Source organism: Ogataea angusta (genome assembly GCF_019207475.1).
Source record: "Ogataea angusta isolate 61-244 chromosome Unknown 61-244_NODE_2_length_1002155_cov_89.706849, whole genome shotgun sequence".
NCBI classification, from domain to species: Eukaryota; Fungi; Ascomycota; class Pichiomycetes; order Pichiales; family Pichiaceae; genus Ogataea; species Ogataea angusta.
The window spans coordinates 137,593-162,526 of record NW_025065216.1 but is presented as its reverse complement, the minus strand read 5'-3'; the positions used below and the strand labels follow the sequence as shown (position 1 = coordinate 162,526).

General features: G+C 48.3%; 15 protein-coding genes across 15 annotated transcripts; 9 read left to right on the top strand and 6 right to left on the bottom strand.

Moving 5' to 3' along the window:
* Positions 1 to 57: 57 nt before the first annotated feature.
* Positions 58 to 1,249, bottom strand: KL928_000896 (uncharacterized protein; the record flags this gene model as incomplete). Its single annotated transcript, XM_043206641.1, has 2 exons — positions 58 to 1,085; positions 1,198 to 1,249. The coding sequence occupies 2 exons, from the start codon at positions 1,247 to 1,249 to the stop codon at positions 58 to 60; spliced, it is 1,080 nt and encodes a 359-aa protein (XP_043061355.1).
* A 181-nt stretch (positions 1,250 to 1,430) lies between these two features.
* On the bottom strand, positions 1,431 to 3,197 carry KL928_000895 (uncharacterized protein; the record flags this gene model as incomplete). The annotated part of the gene is made up of 1 exon (XM_043206640.1): positions 1,431 to 3,197. One exon carries the CDS (start codon positions 3,195 to 3,197, stop codon positions 1,431 to 1,433), a length of 1,767 nt encoding a protein of 588 aa, XP_043061354.1.
* An 831-nt stretch (positions 3,198 to 4,028) lies between these two features.
* Positions 4,029 to 5,348, top strand: KL928_000894 (uncharacterized protein; the record flags this gene model as incomplete). Its single annotated transcript, XM_043206639.1, has 1 exon — positions 4,029 to 5,348. One exon carries the CDS (start codon positions 4,029 to 4,031, stop codon positions 5,346 to 5,348), a length of 1,320 nt encoding a protein of 439 aa, XP_043061353.1.
* Positions 5,349 to 5,362: 14 nt separating this feature from the next.
* KL928_000893 (uncharacterized protein) lies at positions 5,363 to 5,899 on the bottom strand (the record flags this gene model as incomplete). Its single annotated transcript, XM_043206638.1, has 1 exon — positions 5,363 to 5,899. The coding sequence occupies one exon, from the start codon at positions 5,897 to 5,899 to the stop codon at positions 5,363 to 5,365; it is 537 nt and encodes a 178-aa protein (XP_043061352.1).
* Positions 5,900 to 6,046: 147 nt separating this feature from the next.
* Positions 6,047 to 6,778, top strand: KL928_000892 (uncharacterized protein; the record flags this gene model as incomplete). Its single annotated transcript, XM_043206637.1, has 1 exon — positions 6,047 to 6,778. One exon carries the CDS (start codon positions 6,047 to 6,049, stop codon positions 6,776 to 6,778), a length of 732 nt encoding a protein of 243 aa, XP_043061351.1.
* Positions 6,779 to 6,915: 137 nt separating this feature from the next.
* On the top strand, positions 6,916 to 8,301 carry KL928_000891 (uncharacterized protein; the record flags this gene model as incomplete). Its single annotated transcript, XM_043206636.1, has 1 exon — positions 6,916 to 8,301. One exon carries the CDS (start codon positions 6,916 to 6,918, stop codon positions 8,299 to 8,301), a length of 1,386 nt encoding a protein of 461 aa, XP_043061350.1.
* A 365-nt stretch (positions 8,302 to 8,666) lies between these two features.
* On the top strand, positions 8,667 to 9,917 carry KL928_000890 (uncharacterized protein; the record flags this gene model as incomplete). The annotated part of the gene is made up of 1 exon (XM_043206635.1): positions 8,667 to 9,917. The coding sequence occupies one exon, from the start codon at positions 8,667 to 8,669 to the stop codon at positions 9,915 to 9,917; it is 1,251 nt and encodes a 416-aa protein (XP_043061349.1).
* A 46-nt stretch (positions 9,918 to 9,963) lies between these two features.
* KL928_000889 (uncharacterized protein) lies at positions 9,964 to 11,355 on the bottom strand (the record flags this gene model as incomplete). Its single annotated transcript, XM_043206633.1, has 1 exon — positions 9,964 to 11,355. The coding sequence occupies one exon, from the start codon at positions 11,353 to 11,355 to the stop codon at positions 9,964 to 9,966; it is 1,392 nt and encodes a 463-aa protein (XP_043061348.1).
* A 105-nt stretch (positions 11,356 to 11,460) lies between these two features.
* On the top strand, positions 11,461 to 12,141 carry KL928_000888 (uncharacterized protein; the record flags this gene model as incomplete). The annotated part of the gene is made up of 1 exon (XM_043206632.1): positions 11,461 to 12,141. The coding sequence occupies one exon, from the start codon at positions 11,461 to 11,463 to the stop codon at positions 12,139 to 12,141; it is 681 nt and encodes a 226-aa protein (XP_043061347.1).
* A 48-nt stretch (positions 12,142 to 12,189) lies between these two features.
* KL928_000887 (uncharacterized protein) lies at positions 12,190 to 13,479 on the bottom strand (the record flags this gene model as incomplete). Its single annotated transcript, XM_043206631.1, has 1 exon — positions 12,190 to 13,479. The coding sequence occupies one exon, from the start codon at positions 13,477 to 13,479 to the stop codon at positions 12,190 to 12,192; it is 1,290 nt and encodes a 429-aa protein (XP_043061346.1).
* A 384-nt stretch (positions 13,480 to 13,863) lies between these two features.
* Positions 13,864 to 15,240, top strand: KL928_000886 (uncharacterized protein; the record flags this gene model as incomplete). The annotated part of the gene is made up of 1 exon (XM_043206630.1): positions 13,864 to 15,240. One exon carries the CDS (start codon positions 13,864 to 13,866, stop codon positions 15,238 to 15,240), a length of 1,377 nt encoding a protein of 458 aa, XP_043061345.1.
* An 82-nt stretch (positions 15,241 to 15,322) lies between these two features.
* KL928_000885 (uncharacterized protein) lies at positions 15,323 to 16,822 on the top strand (the record flags this gene model as incomplete). Its single annotated transcript, XM_043206629.1, has 1 exon — positions 15,323 to 16,822. The coding sequence occupies one exon, from the start codon at positions 15,323 to 15,325 to the stop codon at positions 16,820 to 16,822; it is 1,500 nt and encodes a 499-aa protein (XP_043061344.1).
* A 193-nt stretch (positions 16,823 to 17,015) lies between these two features.
* On the top strand, positions 17,016 to 17,615 carry KL928_000884 (uncharacterized protein; the record flags this gene model as incomplete). The annotated part of the gene is made up of 1 exon (XM_043206628.1): positions 17,016 to 17,615. The coding sequence occupies one exon, from the start codon at positions 17,016 to 17,018 to the stop codon at positions 17,613 to 17,615; it is 600 nt and encodes a 199-aa protein (XP_043061343.1).
* Positions 17,616 to 17,756: 141 nt separating this feature from the next.
* Positions 17,757 to 18,992, top strand: KL928_000883 (uncharacterized protein; the record flags this gene model as incomplete). The annotated part of the gene is made up of 1 exon (XM_043206627.1): positions 17,757 to 18,992. One exon carries the CDS (start codon positions 17,757 to 17,759, stop codon positions 18,990 to 18,992), a length of 1,236 nt encoding a protein of 411 aa, XP_043061342.1.
* Positions 18,993 to 19,021: 29 nt separating this feature from the next.
* KL928_000882 (uncharacterized protein) lies at positions 19,022 to 24,898 on the bottom strand (the record flags this gene model as incomplete). The annotated part of the gene is made up of 1 exon (XM_043206626.1): positions 19,022 to 24,898. The coding sequence occupies one exon, from the start codon at positions 24,896 to 24,898 to the stop codon at positions 19,022 to 19,024; it is 5,877 nt and encodes a 1,958-aa protein (XP_043061341.1).
* Positions 24,899 to 24,934: the final 36 nt, after the last annotated feature.

Genomic DNA, 24,934 nt, shown 5'->3' with positions numbered 1-24,934 from the left:
AGCAAATCTAATCTAGGTAAAATATTGCTAGCAAAGCGATGATATAATTACGCCTTTTTATTTGGGTAACCCTGTTTCCAAGTTGACCAGCACCTCGTCTGAATCCTGTGGGCCTGCACCAACTTCAGTCAAGATTACTCTAGAAACGCCCGTGCCCCATGTTGGATCCAGCTCAATGGATGGAGGAGTCAAAAGCTCGGTGTCTATCTTTTGCCATCCATCAACAGAATTGAAGACAGCATGGAGCAGGCCAAGAACTCTCGACTCGTTTTTCTGCTCGTAGTAGATGACGGCGTTTGGGCCGGCGTCGTACGTGTAAGCTGCAATTATTTCTCCGGCCGATTCGTTCAGCAGATTGATGAGCTTGATGATCCTTTTGGACGTGTCGTTCAAGTAGAATATTGGAGGATAAGAGTCTAGACATGTTGCATGGAACGAATTGGAGTCTTTCATGGTCAGCTCGGCAAACAATGGGAAGTTCTTATCCCTAATGGATTTTTTCATTTCTTCGAATCTTTGCGGAACAACCTTTTCAACACGATGTTGGAACAATGACGAGGTCTTGACAGTCAGTTGCATACCGCTTGTACTTGGAACGTCTTTTTTATCGTCAGACACAACCAGAATGCACGCCTTCATGTCTGGCCAATGGCTCAGCGGAGCCACCTCCACAGCCTTGGAGTCCTCACCGTTCTCAAGCTGCCCCATTTCCCAGGCCACATATCCTCCAAACAGCGACCTGCACGCCGAGCCAGAGCCCTTTCTGGCAATCTTACTGAGGTCAGAGGCAGTTTGAGGGAGCTCGTATAGTTTTGCAATAGCCGAGATCAGTGCTGCGAATCCAGCAGCAGACGATGCCAGACCCGCGGCAGTCGGGAAATTGTTCTCGCTGACAATGTGCAGGTGCATTTTGCTGAGCTTTGGAAGTGATCCGTCCTGAGCTTCGAGTTCCTCTCTGTACTTTCTGAGATCCCGTAGACACTGTTGGGTTCTAGGAGTGTCCAGAGAATGAGATTGGCCATTTAGCCACAGCTCGTCTTTTGTGAAACTCTCAGAACACGAGGCAGTGGTGAGAGTTCTCAGATCTTTCTGCGACAAGGTAACACTGATGGACGAGTTTGTTGGGAGGTTCAGGTCCTTGTCTCTCTTTCCCCAGTATTTAAGGGTCTGAGGTTAGCATCGAAGCCGAAAGCATACTTACAGCAATGTTCACGGGCGCCGTTCTTGAGGCGTAGTAGATCTTAGCCATTGTTAGTGATTAAACAATCGGTGCACCAAATTATTCCCTCTATTTTTTTTTTTTCTTCGCGCACCTCGTTCGTATAAATCCTCAGATTTTCATATTTGTCAATATAAAACATATAGAGGGTGAATAGTACAAATGTTAAACAGTGGTGGAAAACGTAATCGAGCTGAAAGCAAACTTTAGATCAAGAAGAAACCTTCTCCCATCTCCAAATTCTGGCTTTGCAATCTCCAGAACCAGTAGCAAAGTAGCCCCCGTTGACTCCTCTCTTCTGGGTCATAACAGGCGACACATTCACGCTGATGACAGAGTTTCTGTGTCCTTGTAACATGATGTATGGCTCACCGGTGGCCTTCTCCCACATTATCACACCCCGATCTTTCGAACCCGACAGGATGAACTCGTCGTCCGGTGTACAGCAGACAGAGAGAACAAAGTCCTTATGTCCGACATAGGTGACCTCGCAGTTGGACTTGGACGATCCCTGCTGTTTCTGGAGGTCTTTCAAAGACCACAGCTTGACAGTTCTGTCCAGAGAGCCAGAAGCAATATCTTTTCCGTCATGTGTGAATGCAACCGAGTAGACTGAGTCCATGTGGCCGTTTCCGCTCTCATTAGCCGAGTCGAGTCTCTCCACCAGGAATCCTTGGTTGGCGTCCCATACCCTCACAGTTCTATCCAACGAACCTGCTGCAATAAGTTTTCCGTCCGGCGAAGCAGCCACCGTGGTGACACCATCCTCAATACTCAGAGTGAGCGAGCACTGGCCAGTGAACACGTCCCAGATTCTCACTGTTCTGTCTCCAGAACCGGAAACCAGCTTGGAGCCATCAGGGAAGAAGTCCAGCGAATATATGTCCTGTTCGTGTCCCTTGAGGTACTTCACAATAGTTCTGGTAGCAAGGTCCCAGATTCTAATGATCTTGTCTTCGGCACCGGTAGCGAGGAACTTTCCATCCGGCGAGAAACAAACAGATCTAATATACAAATCCCCTGTGTCTGTGTCGTACGACCCGTTGGAGCTGGCAGACGACTCGTCGCTCAATCTGGCAACCAGGTCGCCTGTCTCGACGCTGAACACCTGCGTGAGCTTGTTGCAACCAGTGGCCAAAAACTTGCCGTCTTTGGAGAACCGGACACAGCAAACCACAGAGGTGTGGTCAAACGAGTGCACCAGTGACGTGTCAACCTTCTTGGGAACCTTAGGGTTGTACACTATGTAGTATTCACTGTGCTGTTTCTTGTACGGCAGGGTGCTGTACGAGTCGAAGTCTTTCAGGAACGCTGGGATAGGCTTGTTGTGCTGGGACCTCATCACGTATCCAGCGTCGGCCTCGCTCTTCACGACAGAAGTCTGAACAGCGGCCGGAGGCTGTTCTGGTGAAGGCTGGGTCTGAGAAGCTGCCTGCTGCTCTTGGGTGGAAACTGGAGGCGGAGGAGGTAGCTGGGAGCTCTGGGCAATTTCAGGCTTCGCGCCTGAGGCTTGCGCGTTGATTTGGGGAAGAGCACCATTGAAGCCTGCGCCGCGGTAATCGGACGGAGAGCCACTGAGATTTGGCGGCGGCAGTTGCTGAGGAGTCTGTGGGAAAGCTCCTTGCGGCCTGTCAAGAAGCGGATGCTGTTGAGACTGGACCTGAGCCTTGACCTGAGCTTGCGCCTGGGCCTGGGCCTGGGCCTGCTGCAGGGATTGTTGTTGGAACAGTCTGTCTCTGTTTTCGAGGTCCTGCTTCAACCTCAGAATTTCCTTCTCGTAAGCCTCCTTCATGGTCCTGTGGGCCTGCTCCAGCTCGTACACGGTGTTTCTAATATTGGTGAGCTCCTGGTGTTGCTGGTTAATTTTCAGCTCATAGTCGTGATGGTGGTCTTTGTAGATTGTTGTTTCTCTAGTGAGATTGTCGAACTCTTTCTTGACAGCATCCAAAAGCTCATCCAGACGGTCACGTTCCGGCATTGTATGGTTGCTGCTGCTTGGGACGGCTCTTTGGTACGACATGTCGCTTAATTGTCAGCTTGTCAATTCTCCAGTTGGCGTGTCAAGGTACTCAACAAATTGAAAACTGAGTAGCGTAAATTAACGGATCTCGGTTTTAAATCACAGAAGGCTACTGTAGATTCAAATGTGGGTCTTGTTTAGCTCCACAACAGCACTTTGCAACTAGTAAACTAACGGCAAGAGGAAGAGCAGGTGATCAAAATATACGGAAGAAAGCAAGAAAAAAAAAACGGAACGAAAATGTGCATGGGGACGAAAAAGACGAAAGTCGAAAAAACGATTAGATGGCATGAAACTTATCGTCAGCGGTAGATGCGTCTGGTTTAGGGTAATTAACGTCCGGGAATGAAAATCCTTGTAATCATTCGCTATTCTGTATACGTGTTCTGATTGGCCCGTTCGGTTATTTCGCCCAATTTTGTCCGCTGGCTAGTCTGGCGGGATGTTGTTCTTTACGCACTATTTGCGCTTTGGAAATTTCTTGGCAGTACGTCCTTATTGTCTGCCTCTATAATCAACCCTATTATACATCACATTGTTCCGGATACTATTCACCGAATTGCTTTGTGGCGTGAAGACACCCGTGCACCATATATGAAACAATAGACGCGCATGGGGCTCTTCCACGAATTGCCTGCCAGCCAGCCACCGACCCGCCAACAAGACTTTGCAAAAAAAAAATCTGGCATCGTTCGGTACAGCGACGCAGCAGGAATCGCAGCGCTCCGGTGCAAGGATGTCCAATGAGAGGCTACCGAAACCAAAACATCTCGTTTTAATAGCCAGAACATGTCGAGTGCCAGCGAGTTTTTGGACAAGGGCGTGGACCTCGTGAAGAAAGCCATTGAGGCAGATAGTGCCAGCAAGTACGACGAGGCGTACAGGCTGTACTACAATGGCCTGGACTACCTGATGCTAGCTCTCAAGTACGAAAAGAATCCCAAGTCTAAGGAGACCATCAGATCCAAATTCACCGAGTACTTATCGCGCGCAGAACAGTTGAAGGAGTATCTTGATAAGAAACAGCAGCAGGACCAGACGGGCGAGGCAAGTGCGACGTCTGGGTCCGTGAAAGCGAAGAAGACTAGTGGAGGAGAAGATGACGACAACGACAGCGATACAAAGAAACTGAGAGGAGCCCTTGCTAGTTCGATTCTGAGTGAAAGGCCCAATGTGCAATGGAGCGATATTGCGGGTCTGGAACTCGCAAAAGAGGCACTAAAAGAGGCTGTCATTTTACCTGTCAAGTTCCCTCATCTATTCAGAGGCAAAAGAAAACCGGTATCTGGAATCCTCTTGTACGGCCCTCCAGGTACCGGTAAGTCTTATTTGGCGAAGGCAGTTGCCACGGAGGCTAACTCTACGTTCTTCTCTGTCTCTTCGTCTGATCTGGTGAGTAAATGGATGGGTGAGTCTGAAAGATTGGTGAAGCAGCTTTTCACGATGGCCAGGGAGCAAAAGCCGGCAATCATTTTTATCGACGAGGTGGACGCGCTATGTGGTCCAAGAGGAGAGGGCGAGTCGGAGGCTTCGCGGAGAATCAAGACAGAGCTTTTGGTTCAGATGAACGGTGTTGGTAATGACTCTGACGGTGTCTTAGTGCTGGGAGCGACGAACATTCCATGGCAGCTGGACGCAGCTATCAGAAGACGGTTTGAGCGTAGGATATACATTCCCTTGCCCGACCAAGAAGCCAGAGTCGAAATGTTCAAGCTGAATATCGGAGATACTCCGTGCTCCCTCACAACACAGGACTACCAAACACTTGCTCAAATGACGGAAGGATATTCGGGACATGACGTTAGTGTTGTTGTGAAAGACGCGCTTATGCAACCGATTCGTAAGATTCAGATGGCTACGCATTTCAAGAAGGTGGTGTCGACGAACGAGGAGGGACAGGAGCTGGAACAATATACGCCATGTTCTCCAGGGGACAGCGAGGCGATCGAGATGAGCTGGTTGGACCTCGACGGCGAGCAGCTGAAAGAGCCGGAGCTAGGTATAAAAGACTTCATCAAAGCGATCAAGACCAACAAGCCTACGGTGAACCAGAAAGACCTAGACAAATTCATTGAGTTCACCAACGATTTTGGCTCAGAAGGAAACTAAACAATAGAGCTTTATTAATATTTGGATATGTTAAAGTTAGAGTCCACCACCTTAGACAGTTCAACTTTGATCAGCAGCAGAGCAGCGCCCTTGTTTTCCAAGAACGGCTTGGCATCGGGGTTGCTCTTGGTGTGTAGGTCTCTGTAATACTTTGTTTCCTCCGAGTCCTCATCCTCGTCGAAAACTTGCTCGACATACCCTGTCAAATTGCAACTCAGCTCGCACAACTCAGATTGGTTAAGATCCTCGAGCAATCTGAGCAATTGACCGTGTCGCGACACTCCGCTTGCTTTCGTCGACGTGGTCCAATCATGAACCAGAATGGAACATTGTGGGTTTTGAGATAGATTGTGGTACTTCTGAGTATCCTTTGGCGTGGATATGAGCAAATAGTGGTTCTTGCCAGTCGTGTCGTGATACTTCTGTTCGGGGCTAATAAGCGTGTAATTCATCAGACTCACGTGGGGCACGTTGTTGAGACAGGTCCCCAAGTGGATGAAGTTGGCATTTTGTAGCAGATGCAACACAGAGCTGGGAATTTCGGTGGTCATCCAAAAGTGGTCAAATATTAAACGTCAAAAAGATAGGGGGAGACAAAAAAAAATAGTGTGAGCAGTATTTAATTAGTATTTATTTGGGTAAACAAAACTTTCATGGCATCCGGCCCTTATCTGTGGGAGCGGCTGCCGAAGCCGGAAATGACCAGCACAACGTTCCTTCTTCTACTAGACGGGCCTGATGATGCTTTTGGACTACAGGCAGATCGTCCTGAGACGCCAGTTACCCCACAAGGTACAGAAGTCAGCGAGGAGCAACAAAGGACACAGAAAATCAAAGAGGCAATTCAGCATTCACACGAGTCGCCGGTGATGAAGGCCAAGATGGCGATCTCACGAGTACAGCCCAAACCTTTTGCCGAATTGGACGAGGATTCAAGTCTGGATGACGTTGCTTTGCAGAAAATCACACAGCTAGTAAACATGGACGACGACAGCGACTCCGACCTGTCGGAGCTGAACAAGCTTTTTCCCAACGCAGTGCGCACGATCAAGCTTTCAAAGGGCGACCAGGACAACATCGACCGTATGTTGAGGCTTGAACGCTCCAAAAACGCAACAGTGAAAGAAAAGGTGCGCAAAAGAAGACAGATCTCTGAAGAGTCAATTTCGCTTGCATCTGAGGCGTCGAGCGATGTTGCCCTGACAAAGAGAGCGAAACGGAAATTTGCAAAGTACGGTCTCGCGCAAACTGAGTCGGAAAGGGAAGAGTCAACAGACGATGAAAATGGGGACGCAGACTACGCGCAAGAAAATGATAGAGACGAAATCAATGACCTCGTCGACAGCGACGATATTGGATCGACCTCTCTCTCCAGCTCTCAACACGAGCCTTTGTCCCAATCTTCGGATAACAAGTGTGTTACGATCTAACGATACTGCTTGTGCTAATTATTTGTCCGCCGTGCAGTGCATGGCCAATGACTCGGGAGTCGCCCGGTGATTGTGTATTATAGTGGTAATTCAAAATGTAGAGTAAATGCAATAAATTTATTTTTCAGACTATATACATGACAGTGAGCGAGCCGGAGCAGAATTTGGAGCTTCTTAGGCAGCGAGTGTTAGCTAATTTGTCCAACAGAACAAGTTCTGGGCTTGTCAAGGTCCGTCTCAACAATCTCGAGATGGAGCAGGTCCAGATATACAAGATGTTGGAGAATACGATTAAGTTCAACGAGGGTAAGTCCTGTCTGGTTATAGGTCCTCGCGGAAGCGGGAAAACCACCATGGTAAACAACGCGCTGCTGGATCTTCAGGAGAGGTTTCCGAATATGTTCTATGTGATCAGGATCAGTGGATTCTACCAAAGTGACGACAAAAGCGCGATCAAGGAGATTGCAAGGCAGCTTGATTGGCATCTGCTCAGACATTCGGGCAACTGGAGCGTTTCGTTCGAACGGTTCTCTGCCAACGATACCATGAACAGTGTGATGAGCGTTCTGGACGGCAGTCAGCTGATGGAAGGGAAAGACCAGAATGGAGACGACGACGAGATGCAGATGCCCATTATCTTTGTGATCGACGAGCTTGACAAGTACACAAACGATGCGAAACAAACACTACTGTACAACTTGTTTGACGTGGCACAGTCCTCATCGAATTCCCACGCCGTGGCCGTGATTGGATTGACCACGGTCACCGGTGTCCGAGAGCAGCTGGAAAAAAGAGTAAAGAGTCGATTTAGTCAGAAGGTGATTCAGCTGACGAAACCCAGACAGCTGGCAGAGTTCTGTGACAGCGTCTATTGCATGATCTCTGTCGATCCCGACGACTTTGAGCCGTCCATGCTCGAGCTGGCGCAGAGATACAATTCACACATGAAAACGCTACTTGGCGGGGCGAGCGAGCTCCGCAAGCTGGTCGTCCGCAACTTCTACACGGTCAAAGACCTCAACATTCTCAAGAGCCAGCTGACGCCTTACATTGCGAAAATGGACATGACTACGTTTTCCGCGGGGCCGATCCCGCTCGTGAACACCAACAACCGCAGCTTCCAGATTTTGGCGAGCCTCAGCGAGCTCGAATTGAAGCTCGTCATCTGCGCCGGCCGCCAGCTGCTCAAGAACTCCATGGACCAGGTCAATTTCAACATTGCATACGAGGAGTTTGAGAGAATCTCGAGCTCCCAAACCAACACGCTAAATTCGCAGCTTCAGACAATGGGGCGCGTGAAGCTCGATTCGGCACACCATTCGCGGGACCTGATGCTCGCTTGCTGGGAGCGGCTCATCTACTACGGACTCCTGGTGGAGCCGATCCGGCAGATCAACGGAATCAACTCGAGCTTCTACACCGGAGGAGAATCAAATAAAATGTTTCATCTGGACGTGACTGTGGAGGACGTTGCGCGGCTTTTCCGCCACACAGATTGGGTCACCAAGTGGTGCAGAATTTAAACCCCGTTTTTCCTAAATTTGGTTTTCCCTATACGGCCGAGTCAGCGTTCCATTCACCCCTAGGCTACCCCGCAGGAAAATGGGGTGGGTGTGCTCTAAGCGCGAAAAGCCAGGAGTATACACTTAGATAGCCACCGATCCACCGATTTCACCGTGGCCAAAGCAGCAAAGCCACAGTGGAATCCTATGTAATAATCGACCGCCTTCCTCTCGCACTCCGAACTCTGTCTTTTCCCGCACAAAGCCTCTCCGATAAAAACTTTTTCTCGCGTGGGTGAAGCTCGCTAGTCCGACAAAATAAATCATCAATCTCACACAGCCATTTTCTGTGCAAGAAAACCGTCCAATCTTTATTACTTTTCCCAATGGACCCGACACAGGACCCGAATTTCAGGCCTCCCTCCACGCACCCGCCCGTGGAGCCCACAGTTTCGTCCACCCTTATTCCGAACAGACGGCCCATACAGCCATACGTCCTTGCCGACTACCTGGAACCAATCGACCAACCTATAGAGCACACGAGCGTTTCCAGCGAGCCACCAGCGTCAGGCAACAACAACTACCCAAACGCCAAGTTCTCAATTGAGACCGTTACCAGATCTAGCTCTCCGAGCTCCATCAAGCACAAAATCCCCAAGTCCCGAACCGAACTTCAGCCGTTCAGTTCCAGCGAGGAGGAAGAGGAATCCGCCACGCCGGACCAGAGCGCTTATCCGCCGCTGGAGGAGAACCGCACGGGCTCCTTCTCCAGCACCAACCTGCCCCGGGTGCACTCATTCCAGATCGCAGATCTCGAGGAAGTTCCGCACGGTATACAGCGACAGTCTAAGAGCCTTGAAGACTACAAGTTCCCTACACACCGTTTGAAAGCACGATTATCCGAGCCAAACAAGTATCCTCTCGTGATTGTGGCGTGCGGTTCGTTTTCGCCGATCACATACTTGCATCTGCGGATGTTCGAAATGGCCCTGGATGCCGTCAGAGAGTATACCAGGTTCGAGGTCATCGGAGGGTATTATTCTCCGGTTTCGGACAATTACAAGAAACCGGGCCTTGCACCGTCCCATCACCGGGTGCGCATGTGTGAGCTTGGCTGCGAGCGCACCTCCTCGTGGCTGATGGTCGACGCCTGGGAGTCTCTGCAGCCCAAGTACACGCGAACAGCGTTGGTGCTGGACCATTTCAACGAGGAAATCAACATCAAGAGGGGCGGGGTGTACAAGTACAAGAGCAGCACAGAGAAAACAGGCGTCAAGATCATGCTGCTTGCTGGCGGAGACCTGATAGAGTCCATGGGCGAGCCAAATGTGTGGGCAGATCAGGATCTGCACCATATTCTTGGTAACTACGGATGTCTCATTGTTGAGCGCACGGGGTCGGACGTGAGGTCCTTCTTGCTCAGTCACGACATCATGTACGAACATCGCAAGAACATTCTGGTGATCAAGCAACTGATTTACAATGATATCAGCTCGACTAAGGTTCGACTGTTTTTGAGAAGAAATATGAGCGTCCAGTACTTATTGCCCAACTCCGTGATCCGGTACATCCAGGAACACAAACTGTATGTGAACGACAGCGAGCCGGTGAAGCAGGTGATGGAGCCCAAAGACTGAGACCGAGAACTGTTACATATTCCGAATAAATCTCTCTAACATCTAATTAAACCATGGTAACAAGTTCCTCTGCGGAGGTTGGGTGAATAGCCACGCAGTCGTCAAAGTTGGCCTTGGTTGCTCCCATCTTGATAGCCACGCCGAATCCTTGGAGAATCTCGGAAGATGCGTCTCCAACAATGTGCAGTCCAACAACCTTCTCGTTCTGGCTCTTGACACAGACGAGCTTGTATGCTGTTGGAGACTTGTGCTCAGACATGGCGTAGAACATCGACGTAAACTTGGACTGGTAGACCTTGATGTCGTCCTCTCCGTACTTCTCAATAGCATCCTTCTCGCTGAGACCAATCGAGCCAGCTTCAGGATGGGAGAAGATGACAGAAGGCACGTTGGCGAAATCCTGTTTCTGTGCCCTGAACACCTCTGGTCCAAATAGTCTGTTTGAGAGCTTGCGGCCTGTAGCAATGGCCACGGGAGTCAGCTCAACTTTGCCCACAACGTCTCCCAGAGAATAGACGTTTTTGACGTTGGTTTCCTGGTACTCGTTGACAATAACCTGATCCTTGGAGTTGAGCTTGAGGCCAATCTTGTGCACGTCCAGATTGATGAGCGACTTTCTGCCAATGGTCCAGACCAGCTCGTCAACAACGATGCTCGACTCGTCGTTCAAGGTGACCTTCTTGGAACCGTCTTCGAGCTTCTCAATCTTCGTCACCTGCGACTGCTTGTGAACGTGGATTCCCTCCTTGACGTAATGGTCGGTGACCGTGTTCTGGATGATAGTGTCGAATTTACGCAGAACAGTGTCACCCCTGATGATCAAGTGAGTTTCTGAGCCTAGACCGTTGAAAACTCCAGCAAGCTCCACACCGATGTATCCGGCTCCCACCACGGCGACTCTCTTTGGCTGTGTCTCCAGCTCGAAGAATCCATCCGAGGAAATGCCGAGTTCATAGCCTGGGATTTTGCTTGGGAAGACAGGAGTGCCTCCGGTAGCAATCAGAATGTGGTCGGCCGTGAACGTGGACACCTTTGATTTGTCCTCGTTGTGGACGACCTCGACCTTGCCGTCATCGGTGAACCTTGCGAACCCAAACAAATAGTCCACACCTTCCTTGGTCAAGTTGCGCTCGTAAATCCCATTGAGTCTCTTGATGTAGGCATCTCTTTTCGCCTTGAAACCCGCCCAATTGAAGCTGTCCGCGAGCGAAGCGTCAACGCCCTCAAAACCGTAGTCCTTGGCGAGCCTGATCTTCGCAGCCATGTCGGAGGCGTACCACATCACTTTCTTTGGAACACACCCAACGTTGACGCAGGTACCTCCCATTTGCTTGGATTCAATAAGCAGGGTTGAGGCTCCATGTTTGGCGGCTCTTCTGGCTGAGGCAACACCTCCAGAACCTCCTCCAATGACTAAGTACTGATAATGAGAACGCATTCTTTTTAGCATGCTTTTTTTTTATGAGGTCGCAATTTGAAATAAAAAATTGTTTTTCAACGACTATTGTGTTTATTCTACGTTGGTGATCCGTATTAATAAGCTATGAGTGACGAACATCCAGAACAGCAGGGCAACCTGTTCAGTGCTCAAGACGTGGAGGAGCTCGGCGATGACGACCAATTGGACGAGGAAATGGTCGAAGACGTGGGAAACAACCCTAACGAAGAGCAACAACAACAGGAACTAGAAGAAGACCCGGCCCTGGCAAAAATGCCTCCCATTTTGCCCCAATTCCCTGACCTCACCAGAAGCGACAAGACGCTCGAAGAGGTGCTGCAAATGATGGACGACGAGGAGTTCACACCAATCATCCCAGACAGTGTCACGGACTACTATCTAGCCAAAAACGGGTTCCAGACATCGAACGTGAAAATCAAAAGGCTTCTGGCGCTGGCGACACAGAAGTTTGTGAGCGACATTGCTACGGACGCATACGAGTACTCCAGAATCAGATCGAACACAGCTGTGTATAACTCGTCCAATCCGCACGTCAGGGCCCGTGCCCTGATGATGGCGACATCGAACATGGCCAATGCGCCAGATGAGTCGGTGGAGAACGGTGTTCAGGGAGCATCTGGTTCTGCTGGCGAAGGCCAGTCCAGCACGGCATTAGGTGGTGGCAGTCAACAGCACAACCAGAAAGTTACTCTGACGATTGACGACCTCAGCAGCGCTTTGGACGAGTATGGCCTCAACATCAACAGACCGCAATTTTACAGGTGATTGCGAGCGAGAGCGAGTTATGAATCATAAAGAAATACTATATCCTCATCAAAACATTTCAAATGAAGGGAAACATCTCCGTTTCCAAGAATCAATGCCCCAGTGAATAAGCCCTTCTTCACTGCCAATGACCAGCGAGCTACTATCGTGGACCCGAGAGACGTCCAGCCCGCATATTTCGACACTGCTGTCGAGATATTGCACAGTGTCTTCGTCCAGAGTGACTTCTCCGATGAATTGCTGAGGACTCTCGATATGACGCGGTGCAGGGTCGTCGCTCGTGTCGTACTGGAACCGGCGGGGCTGGTTTGCTCTGTCGTTGAGAATTGAACGCATTGGGGGACGCTGGCCCAAGCGGAGCCCAGAGCTCTGCGAGTTGGCCTGGTCAAGATGTGCTGCGTCCAGGGCGCAAACCTCCTCTACGGACTTGACGATCGGCTGGTTGTACGTCGACGCCTCGGAGTCGTGCAGAACCCTCGGAAGCAGAATCACCTGGTGTTTCGAATAGTCTCTAGTATCCACCACATGTACACGTCCCTGATGTTCAGAGATAAATAACAAATCTTCGGTTCCACCACTGAACTTGCAGACCCTGAAGTCGCCACTCGCGTCGAGTCGTGTAGAGTGGATTTCGTGGAGCGCGTGGTCCTGGCGTCTGATATCGTACACCAGGTTCGCTCCATCCTGGAAGCACACACTGAATTGCATTCCAGACGAGCTCCAGTCGGTGGATATGCCGCACAGGTAATTTGTCGATATGCTCTGCTGTCCCTTGATGTCTGCCATGTTTTCGTCAGAGTGCAACACAAACACTTTGGACGAGTCTCCGACCGCTATCATGCTTTTGGAGTCTGGCGAGATGCTCGAGTGGTTTAGCGGAACACCAACATTGATGTTCATCTGCGACTGGGCCAGACCGTAATTAGTCACGTCTAGCAAGTACATGTTGTGGTCGTTGTTGCAAAGAATTGTCTTGTATGCGGAATTCGATATCTTGTACAAGGATACGCAGTTATTGATCAGAGTCCCCACATTCTTGTTGATAACACTGTCGTTGACCTTCGTGTAAAGACCAAAAAGACCTCGACAGCTCCCGAGCGTCACTCCTTGAGGTGTTGCACTGACCACTCCTCCAACAGCAATCAGGTCGTCTTTTTCCTTCAGACATCGTGGAGAAGTCTCAAATTTGGTCACAGACTTTAGGCACTTGGTGGCCGTGCAACCCCCGTTGCCCTTGCGAGACAAGTCAAGACACATGAGGTTGTTTCCTGACGGGAAATATACAGAGTTTGAATTTGATGCGGCGCAAACCAGATCCTTCAGTTGCCAGTGGCTCATGGTGATATTGATGTTGTAGTAACTGGAATTGGGAACAAGGAAACTCGGGGTCGTTCCCTGAGATACATATTTTCTCGTTTCCCGACTGATTGTTAGCCAGCTGTGAGCAGAATCGCACTTACCTTTCGGGTGTGGCTAAAGTATCGATAGTCATGATCTTTGAAAATCAGAGACTCCAGATATTTTATAAGTTCAATAATTGCTTATCATCCACACTATTACATCACACGCCAGCCCGGTAACCCAATATATTACGTAATCGACGGTGAAACTGCAATGGTGCAATTATTTCCTGCCACACGCGACTAAACACCTCTTACTACACCTCTGCACCGCAAAAACGTATCTTTTGTTTGTAGGCCAGCAATATATATTCCAGCAGCGATGGCATCTGTGGTCTATTTTCTCGACAGCAAGGGCCGTCCGCTGTTGTCCAGGGATTACAAAGGGGATATTCCGGTATCTGCAGTCGAGCGCTTTCCGTACCTGCTGATCAATAACTCTACCAACACCGAGAGCTTTGACGACGGCTCGGCACGGCCTGTGCTTTACGACAATGGTATCCACTACATATATTTGATGCATAAAAACCTGTTCATTTTGGCCATGACTCGCCATGACACCAACGTCTTCAACATCATGTCATATTTGCACAATCTTGTCAAGGTGTTGGAGAGCTATGTCAAATCATTGGAAGAAGAGTCAATTAGGGACAATTTCTCTATAATATACGAGCTGCTGGATGAAATGATGGACTTTGGAGTCCCACAGATCACCGACACCAAGATCCTCAAAGAATACATCACGCAAGAGTCCTTCACGCTCGAGAATGTTATTGCCACAGCCACCGGGTCCAAGAGCGGCTCCTTAATCCACCAGCAGCCAAAACAGCCGCCTGCCACGCTTACAAACTCCGTCAACTGGCGGTCTCCGGGCATCTTCTATAAAAAGAACGAGGCATATTTGGACGTTGTCGAGTCGATTGACATGCTCATCAATGCAAAGGGACAGATGCTGAGCTCCGAGATCCACGGAGCCATCAAGCTCAAATCTTACCTTTCTGGAATGCCAGAGCTTGTTCTGGGTCTGAACGACCGTTTCCTCAATAGTGGCCTGAGCTCAATCAGGGGTGAAACCAGAGACTCCAACAGCACAAAGGGTATAGAGGTGGAGGACGTCAAGTTCCATCAATGTGTGAGACTCTCGAAGTTTGAGTCAGACAAGATGGTTTCTTTCATTCCACCTGACGGCGAGTTTGAGCTGATGAACTACCGTGTCCATTCGCATACCTTGAAACCACTATTCATGATTGACTACAAAATGAAAAACCATTCCAACACTAGAATAGAGATCATGATAAAGGTGAAGGCAAACTACAAGAGCAAGATCAGTGCCAACAGACTAGAGATCCGCATTCCAGTCCCCGAGGACGTTGACTCGCCCAAGTTCCATTATAACAAGGGCTCCATCAAATACATACCTAGCGAGTCTGTGGTCTTGTGGAAATTCAAAAGGATCGACGGTGGCAAGGAGTATGTGATGATCGCAGAGCTCTTGCTTCCATCCGTCCACGACGCTACTAGCTTGGAAAACTTCAAAAAGAGACCAGTCAACCTCAGGTTTGAGATGCAAGGATTTGTGACCAGCGGACTCCAGATCCGGTACCTGAAGATTAACGAGCCTAAATTGAACTACCAGAGCTATCCATACGTGCGGTACATCACACGAAGTGGAGATAATTATAGTGTTCGTGTTAAATAGCCCCAGGAAATTAAATATTTTTTCTGAGGAATATTTTTGCAATATTTTGCAACTTTTGTAGTGTGCCATTTTCCAATTACACATGGATCCAAAACTGGAGGAACGGTCTACCGAGCTCAAAAACTTGGGAAACCAGGAGTTGAAGAACAACAACTTTGATAAGGCAATCGAGTTGTATACCCAGGCGATAGACCTTTTCCCCACGGCGATCCTATACTCCAACAGAGCGCAGGCTCAGATTAAACTCGAAAACTATGGTTTAGCTATCGAAGACGCAAACCAGGCGATCAAGTTGGACAAAAACTACCTCAAGGCATATTATAGACGCGCCGTGTCCTACAGTGCGATTTTGGAATACAAAAAGTCTCTCTCGGACGTCAAAATTGTTCTTTCGAGGGCGCCTTCCGACAAGAATGCCCAGCTATTGGAAAAACAGCTGGTAAGAATCATCAACCAGATCAAGTTTGAAAAGGCCATTGCTGTGGAAGAAAAGGGCTCCGTAATCGCCAGTATCGACCTTGATGCGATCTCCGTTGAAAGCAGCTACCAGGGTCCTGACCTGGACATCAAAGTGGAAGACAAACGGGTGCGTGTTTCGATGACGCAGAAATACATATCTAATATGGTGGACTTGTTCCGCAAGGGCAGCAAGATCCCAAAGAAACATGCCTTTGCCATTGTGGCCGCTGCAAACGAGATTTTCAAGGAGCAGCCTCCGATGGTCGAGTTTGGTCTCAAGCGGCCCGCCACTGCCGCTAAGGAGCTACAGTTGGAGGAGGCAAAGAAAATCACTGTTTGTGGAGACACTCATGGTCAGTTCTATGATGTGCTGAACCTGTTCAGACGTTTTGGAAAGGTCGGAAAGGATCACATCTATCTGTTTAATGGAGACTTTGTTGACCGTGGCTCATGGTCCTGCGAGGTTGCATTTTTACTGTACTCGCTGAAATTGCTGTATCCGCAAAACATCTACATCAACAGGGGAAACCACGAGACAAATGACATGAACAAAGTCTACGGTTTTGAGGACGAGTGCAAGCACAAGTACAGCGAGAAACTATTTTCGTGTTTCAGCGAGTCGTTCAATTCGCTGCCGTATGCCTCTCTTATTGGCCAAGAGTATCTTGTCATGCACGGTGGTTTGTTTTCTTCTGACAACGTCACTCTGGACGACATAAGAAAGATCGATCGGTTCAAAAGCAAACAGCCTCCGAAGGAAGGAATCGAGATGGAACTGTTGTGGACGGACCCCCAGGAAAGCAAGGGAAGATCCGCTTCAAAGAGGGGAATCGGAATGCAGTTTGGTCCGGACGTCACGGCAGATTTCTGTGAGCGGAACAAGCTCAAGGCGATCATCCGGTCTCACGAGGTTCGCATGGGAGGTTACGAAATAGAACACAACGGCAAACTGGTGACGGTGTTCAGCGCACCAAACTACTGTGACATGCAGGGGAACCTGGGCGCGGTGGTCAACTTTACACTCAAGGACGACGAATACGAGCTGGAGTACGCAACCTTCACTCATGTCGACCATCCTAATATTCCTCCTATGAATTACTCCAAAAACAACTTTGGGTTCTAAATATGTCTGATCTCTCAACGAGGTCTCTAGAACGATCTAGAAACAATGTATTCAAGACCATATTGTTCTCGAAAAGGTTGTAGAGGGAGACAATCTGGGTGGGGCATTAACCTCCCTACAATATATACCTTTTCTGATAAAATGAGTATGAGAAAAAAAATATACGAAAAATTCTCCTTTATATACGCTGGTGATGCAAACGACCAAATACTTGATTTTCGTTTTTGCGCTTTTCGCCTCTGTTCTGAACGCATTGGCCGTTTCGGGCAAGCTGGACTTGCCCCAGGAGTCTCTGGCAGATCCTGCCCGCGTCTGGGTGTCTGTGTCTAACGAAACATGGAGCGCAAGATATCGTCTAAATCGACGCGGAGAGTTTTCTACGATAGATCTAAAGCCAGGTAACTACTCGTTTGTGTTACGGTCGCTTGACTTTGCGCTCTCAAAAACCAATTTCTTCCGTGTCGAAGTTGATGACGGATTCGACGTCTTCGAGGTGTACCCCGGAATCGCCGCTGCTGCCAATCCCGTTCCGCTTCAAAACAAGATGAACTTCACTGCCGAGTCAATCGTCATCAAGTCGTTTGCAAACGAAGACCAAACGGCAGGAATTCTGAAAATGATACCGTTCTGGGGACTTTTCCAGCAGTATCCAATTCTGGGTCCTGTGCTGGCCGGAATGGCATTGGTTGCCCTGCTACCGACCCTCATAGGGTTCATTGATCCTGAATTTACGCAACGTGCGCTTGAAACACGACAGCAAGCCAAACAGGAAAACAAGGCAAAGCGTGCTTAGAGCCGTCGATTACAGCTTAATTGTTACGCCGCCCTGCGCCACATATGGACAAAAAATTTGTTTGTTAAATTTAAAGGTGATTCTAGGGATCCGGATCACATGGACCTATAAACTGCCAAGCGACTAAACCAGCTGAGATCCATGCCTGTGGCTGAAACCGCCCGCAGCGTGCTGAAGAGCAGCCTCTTCGACTTGAAAGTGGTATCGCTCTGTTGCTCCTGGTACTTTATCTCCAGTCTTACTTCGCAGTTGACTAAGCACATCCTCAACGATTTTGACTTTCCCGTGTTTGTGGGCGAGTTCCAGTTCCTGTGCAGTCTCATACTCGGTCACATCACCATCGCTCTTCTCGGGAGACTCCCGCAATTGAAGTCCGCGATTTCGGGAAGCTCAAGGTCGGGCACAGGCTTTGTTTTTAATCGACGATTACTGAGAGTTTTCTTCCCCATGGGCACTTTCCAATTTATTGGGAAACTGCTGAGTCTTGCCGCAACTTCACTATGTCCCGTGGCGACTGTCGCGTCTATTAGGGCCTTGGGTCCTCTGCTGACGGTAATGGGATACCGCATATACTACAAAGTCCGCTTCCCGTCCTACACCTACCTCTCTCTCATTCCCTTGGTTTTGGGTGTCGTTATTATCGTCGTCTCGCAATCCGGAGACAAAGACTCCACAAGAGGCACTATATCAGATCCGCAGCTCAACAGCCAGGAGGACGGAGAGAAAACCATGCTGCGAGTAATGCTCCTGGAGAGGTCCGATTACCTCAAAGGTATAGCATTTGCGTTTGCGGCTGCAGTCATATTTGCTGGCCAGTCGATTTACGCCAAAAACGTTGTCACTCCGTCATCGTACTCTGCGGCTCGAGATCCAGGGTCGCTCGCCATCAGCAGGGGGTCGTCGGTCAATTCCGATGTTGAAAAGTTTGCTTCTTCTTCCGAACATCCAAAGCACGAACAGACCAGCGAGTACGAGAGCGCTCTTGATAAGCCAGATAAGCTGACAACTCTTATTTATTGTGCCACATATGGGATGCTATACTCGATTCCCGCATTCATCACCTACGAGTGCCACGAGCTATTCTTTGGTGTGAGAAAAGTTTCTGAGTCCACGTACCTCCCTAACTATAGCTGCATACCATGGACCATGCTGGTGCTAAACGGAATCAGCCATTTCAGTCAATCATTGCTGGCATTTCATATTCTTGCTCTGTTGCCCACTGTTACGTACTCGATCGCCGCCATGATGAAAAGAATAGTCATCATCAGCGTCAGCATGATCATTACCGGCAAAAGACTCTCCCTGCTAGAGGTCACCGGATTAGTGCATGTTGCCGTTGGCCTCTATTGCTACGATCGATGGGGGTCAAAGCGCTGAAAATAGATTTGTGCAATATGTAATAACTATCAACACCAGATCATTAGTTTTTCGCTACTGGCTGCTGCCAGCTCTCCGCGTCCAATGACCCGGCCTTCACCGTTGAGCTCTACATTGAGCTTGAGTTTGAGGCTGGTGATCTCCAAATCTCCAAACATGTTCAGCTCGCGTAGAATTTTGATAACCCAACCCTGGTCCAACGTCAATTCCACTAGCTTTATTTTTCCCCGGAAACCAAGGGCCAGAATCGAATGGTGCTTCCACTCGTGGTGTTCAATGTTTGCACAGTGATTGAGGTTTGCCTCACCAAAGGTGATGGACAGACATTCTTCATGCAGAGGTTCTTCCAGCAGCAAAAGTCCATTGATCGTCTCAAGTCTCAGCACATTTTCCCTGTCTACCACTGCAATGAGGGCATGTTGGTTCGATATTTCAATTAGCTTGCCATCCTCGGAGATATCTCGCATGTGTTTCCGTTGCAGGAGGTCCCACAGCTTGACTGCTCCATCTTCACTATAGCTCAGGAGAATCGAGTAGAAAGTGTTCACTCTGACCTGGCACACTCTGGATTGGTGTCCTCGTAGAACTCCAAGCTGGATCACTTCCTCAGATCCTCGTACCCTGCCCGTCTCAGCAGGTTGTCTCACATTCATTTTCTGGGCGTTTTTCAAACTAGCCAGCTTGTTCGATGTTAGCCTGTATATTTGCAGGGTGCCGTCTTCAAATCCAACCACAAACTCATCGAAGTTTAGAATGCCCAACGCTGATATCATGCTGGTACTTGCGTTCTCAAATATAACTTGGTTCGCCTGCACCGAGTTGCGGCCGACTAGCTGCAAGTTGAGACGCTGGCTGCCTCGATTGAAACGGTCTCGAGCTCGCCATTCCATCTGGACAAAATCAAACTCTATACTGTCAATGCTGAAAGGAGCATCGATAATTGATAAAGGCAATTCAAACAGCTTGGTGGGGTCGAACTCCACCTTCGTATAAATCTGCTTCCGCGGGTGAGGTTTATGGAAAACCTGAATTGGAGTTTGCCCAAAATTGTGAATAATGCTCACTATGACATTCCTTTCTCTCTCGTCCTTAATTTTATCCAGATCCGTAGACCCCTGGTAGCTCAGATGATGAAAAACGTTCAAAGAGTCTACTGCGTGCTTTCCCCGCTGCTTAAACCCAAACACCAGATCGATCCACTCGTGCAAATGCGCAGAAACATAGTCGCTCTCTAAAGCCTGTCTCATTTTCTCCACAAATATTACGGGATCATTTTTGGCCCATGGAGGCAGATGCACGTCTCCGACTTTGGTGCCGTCTTGTAGATGGCCAAAGTCAAAATTGTTGGAATTGATCAAAAAGTCTGGGAGGTAATAAAATTCGGGAATCAGTTCTCGAACGTCTGTAGTATGGTCGCGGGAAGCACTGTACCAGGTTTTCACCATGGAGTGGAAGGTCCTGTCAGCATGATCAAATTTGCCTCCCTGAAGCAGCAAATATGATTGCACAAAGGGTTTGAGGCGTATGAGATAAGCTGTGACAATCATTGCGGACGAATAGTGCGTTCCGTAATGGAATGGAGGAGAGTCGGGCGACATATCAGCCGAGGCATCGTATCGTTCTCGGAATTGTGCGGCTCTCTTCTCTGTCTGCGCTCCCATTGGCTTTCCAAGGTCTCTAAAAGTGGCCGGATTAGTCAGATCCAGCTCCTCGCTTTCGTAGTCGGCAATGACGAACGGGAAGATAGGATATTGGGTAAGATCGTTGAAGGTGCGACCGGCAAGCGTATTCACCAAGATCAAGTAGTAGAAGTTCGACAGTTCGCCCTTTTGCCATTTCTTCGTTAATGAGCTGAGCGTAGTCGATGAAGCCACAGAGGTAATAGCACTGACAAGCTTGGCACCAATCGTCAATGACGATGAGGACGCCAAGGTAAGGGCGTCTTCCAGAATCGTGTCAGAGTACTTCGCCGACATCTTAGAAGACAATACGTTGAAAAGCCCATCTCTTATTTCCTTAGACGAGCAGGTAATCAGAAAATTTGAACCATCAATGAAAAATAGCTCCAAAGCCACATCTCGCAGAAGAAATGTTCGCTTGCTGATAGAAGCAAACTTGGACAGCTCCCATGTCTTCGTCTGATGCTGCGATGATGCTGCTCTCGAATTGCTACCCGTAATAAGCTGAACGTACGAGTCTCTCTCGTTTGGGGGAGCATCTCTCAAGTCCAAGATTTTCTTATCTGAGGTGAGAAAGTAGTTGCCAATCATGTATATATGTGACTGTCCCAGAATGAATATCGACTCCAGCATCTCAAGGCCCAGAATCTGCGTCACATTAAGCATCTCAACTATTTTATCGCCAACATACAAGCTCCGGAGTATCTTGCGGTTCTTGTCCTCTTGTGCCAGGTCAACATCTATCTGTTCTGACAGAAGCTCGTATTCTTCTGCCAATTCGTTGTACTCCAGCCCAGGGCTTTGCTCTGTGGGGATGTCATCCTCCGTCAGGCAGAGTTGTTTGACCATCCTCTTGCGCATCCGGTCCGGGCCCTCAGTAGAGTCCAGAACAGTTGAAAACTTATAGTTTTCGACTGGAAGCTGTGATTTGAGGTTGTTGAAGACGGAAACAAAATAGTTAAGATCATCCATATCGTCCTGGATGTGTCTGTTGAACTTCTTGGTTTCCGCTTGTGATATTGTCTTGCTCAAAAGCATGATCTCTTTGGAATAAAGCTTCTCGATTTTCTCGTTGCTATCTGAGAGTCGAGAGGGAGCCAGCTCGTCTATGGTTTTCCTAATCGTCAATTTTCCCTGCTGTTTTCGGATCCGCGAACTATAGTTCTCATATTTCTCGTTGATTTCTTTGGAAAGACTAATATCCCTTTCCCAAAGATCCTTGATTTCTTCATCATTGAGTGACAGGAACTTCTCAAAGTAGCCCAACATTTTGGCCCTCTGACTGCTGTTGGAGGATAAGCAAGAAATCACGGATCTAGCATCCAGATCACTCATGAGCTGTATCCTGAGACAGTTCAAAGCCAAACTCGAAAGAGAAGCATCAGGAAGAGTCATACATTGAAACAGAGATGCAACTATAACAGACATATTCTCATCCCCTGCGTAATTTGAGAACAGCTTCTGGTTGGCCATGAGCACAGAGCAGCACGTTTTTGTTTCATTCGAGGCTGTCTCGTTGCTCTCCTTTTCACTTAACGTTGCCTTCACCAGGAGCTCCGTGAAGAGATCGCAAAAATGCCTCTTTGCGGTTTTCAATTTCGGGTCTTCGTCAAAGTTTAGTATGGTGCCAAGTTTTTCCAGCACCAAATAGTAATCCGCCTCTTCAATTTGATAGTCCTTTTCCAGCTCCAGAATTCTTGTAAGCAACTTTGAAACGAACTGCGTGCGGCAGCTCGGCTCAAGTTCGCTTAGGTGTGTCAGGATCTCTGGGAGTACAGTGGACATGAAAGCAGCAGGAAACTTCTGATGGAGTGCGTCCACTGTGAGTGAGTCTGCTTTTTTGGCATTTCTCTCAAGCTTGGCCTTGAATAAATCTCCGACAAAATCTTTGTAAGGAGCTATGATTGATATTTCGTGCGTCTTTTTGATTTCACAAACAAGAAGCAAGAATGTTTGGAGCCATTGGATATGATTAGAAGCTACCATTCTGAAAGAGATATTCGAATCAAGCAGGTGCTGAATCTTTGTCACATAAGATGAAATGGTTTCAAAGTTTAGCTCCGACTCTGATAGTAACGCGTTCACCAATACTAGAAATTCGGGCATGACGACCTGACTTTGCTCTGACGAGGACTGTTTTCCGAGAGCGAGAGCCATTATCAGATTCATCACTTCAAAATTGCTGTCCCACTTTTTCAGCAGCTTGAAAAGCAGCAAGAGTCCTGTTTCGTCAGCAAATGATTTGTAGACTTTGGTATTGAATAGCAAAACCCGTTTCAAAAGCCTCAAGCTTATTTTCACCACGTCCGAGTTGTCATTGTCAAGAAGCAATAGTATCCACTTTGTGGATATAGATTTCATTATGATTTTGTAGCCATGAACGTTGGACATTAATGCTGGATCTTCGATCACGGATTGAATGGCTCGCAAGACAGTTAGTCCGCACTTTCTCTGTAAACCTCCCGAATCTTCGACTGTCAGGGAGTATATCACATATAGGGAGAGAGCCTTGATAGATTCTGTAGAAGGATTATTTCTCACCAGTATTGAGATCGTGTCATGCAATAAGGGCAGCACTCCCTCCTCAAATAAGCCATATTTCATAGCCTGAACAAATCGTTTGATTATCCTCATGTCTATCAACTGTTGAATGTTATAGCTGTGGTAGCGACTGTCATGAGCAAAGACAGAAAACTGGAATAGAAGGAATTTGAAAGTGTCTCTGACGGAGGCGTCGCCAACCTGATCAATGGAGTGTGGCTTCCATATGTCAAAATCGACAATGAGGATTCTGTAAGCAAGTGCGTTGGCCAAGACGGAGTCTATCGGCGACATATCGTTGTATCCGACGAAACGTAGAATAGCATCAAGGACCTTGAGGTCCAGGAGAGGTTTTTTTGTTTTCAAAATTGTGGCCACTATGTTGTAGCCGGCATTCATCTCAAATTCTTGTTTCGACACTGAATCTTTTGACAGCAGCGCAAACAGGAAGTCTAAACATTCGACGAGGGAGCTAGACGTTTTGGCCGTCTCCAACAGACGCAAACAGACAGCCATGCCACCAATCGAGTACAAAGAGTTGAGCAGCAGGTTTGGTTTCCAATGAATGGTGGAGCTGATCTCTGCTGACGAGTTGGCGTTGACATCAACTAGGATAGAATTGGAGTTGATCTTGACGTCTCTCAATGCCTTGGTGTCCGTATTCTCTTGGAGTTTCAAAGTCATCATCAGCTTTGACTTTTCCGAGAGATATCGCTCGAGATGATTGTCTTGGTATGTACCGGCAAACAGCGGGCCTAGGTGATAAGACAGAAGGATCCAGCGATAACTGACACGCTCGCATATAAACAGCAGGTTAATCAGCTCGAAGTACATCCCGTAGACTCCCTGGATATCCAGGGACGTAGCACGATCGGACTTTTTGTACGCCAAATGGATTGACTGTACAAAGTCGCCATTGACATAGAGATCGATATAGGATCTGCGTTTCTCCTCCTTGTGCACAAACACGACGTGATATTTTCGTAGAGGCTCAAACACGAATGCCTCGAATGTTGCAATGTCTGTTGATGTGCTGACTGATAATTTCTGGTTCTCAAAGGAGTACGTGAGGAGCGGTTCTTTGCCGTTAAGAACGAACAGAGAAGATGGTGAGGGCTGTTCATGTGTTGGAGTGTACTGAAACCAAAATTGGATTGTACAATTGATGATCGGGGTGTCGAGCGAGGGCGAGTATCGCGATGTAGGGAGAAATAAATACGAGCGGTGTGAGTCTAGATGCTTTGTGAATAGCCTTTGAAAAGAGATGGCGGAGCCGGAATTTTGAATAGCGTTTTTATACAGATGTGCAGTCTGCTGGTAATTGAGGCCGAGCTCACAGATTGACTCGAAGAAGTCCAGCACCAACAAGTCTCGATTGTCTTGTGTCTGTTTCGTGCAGTAATCTATTAGCGATTGGCACAATGCTTCGGAATGCAGCCTTATTTTGTTGATTGGAGAGATCTGGGACAAGTGGTGGAGCAAGGACAGAGCCAGATCTGACTCGGGGCTATACCTTTCTGACAGGGCTTTATCTACCGTATCCTTTAGAATTGAGGCACACTCCTGCTTCAACAACGGAACTGATTCCAAAGAGTCAAGGTATTCCACCAAAACTGACTCCTCGGACCCCACCAGCCCGGAGAAATCAAAATCTCCGTCTATACAGGAGGACAAAAGGTCGATCATGGAAGACAAGGTTGAAAAGCATGGGTTCCTCTAAAA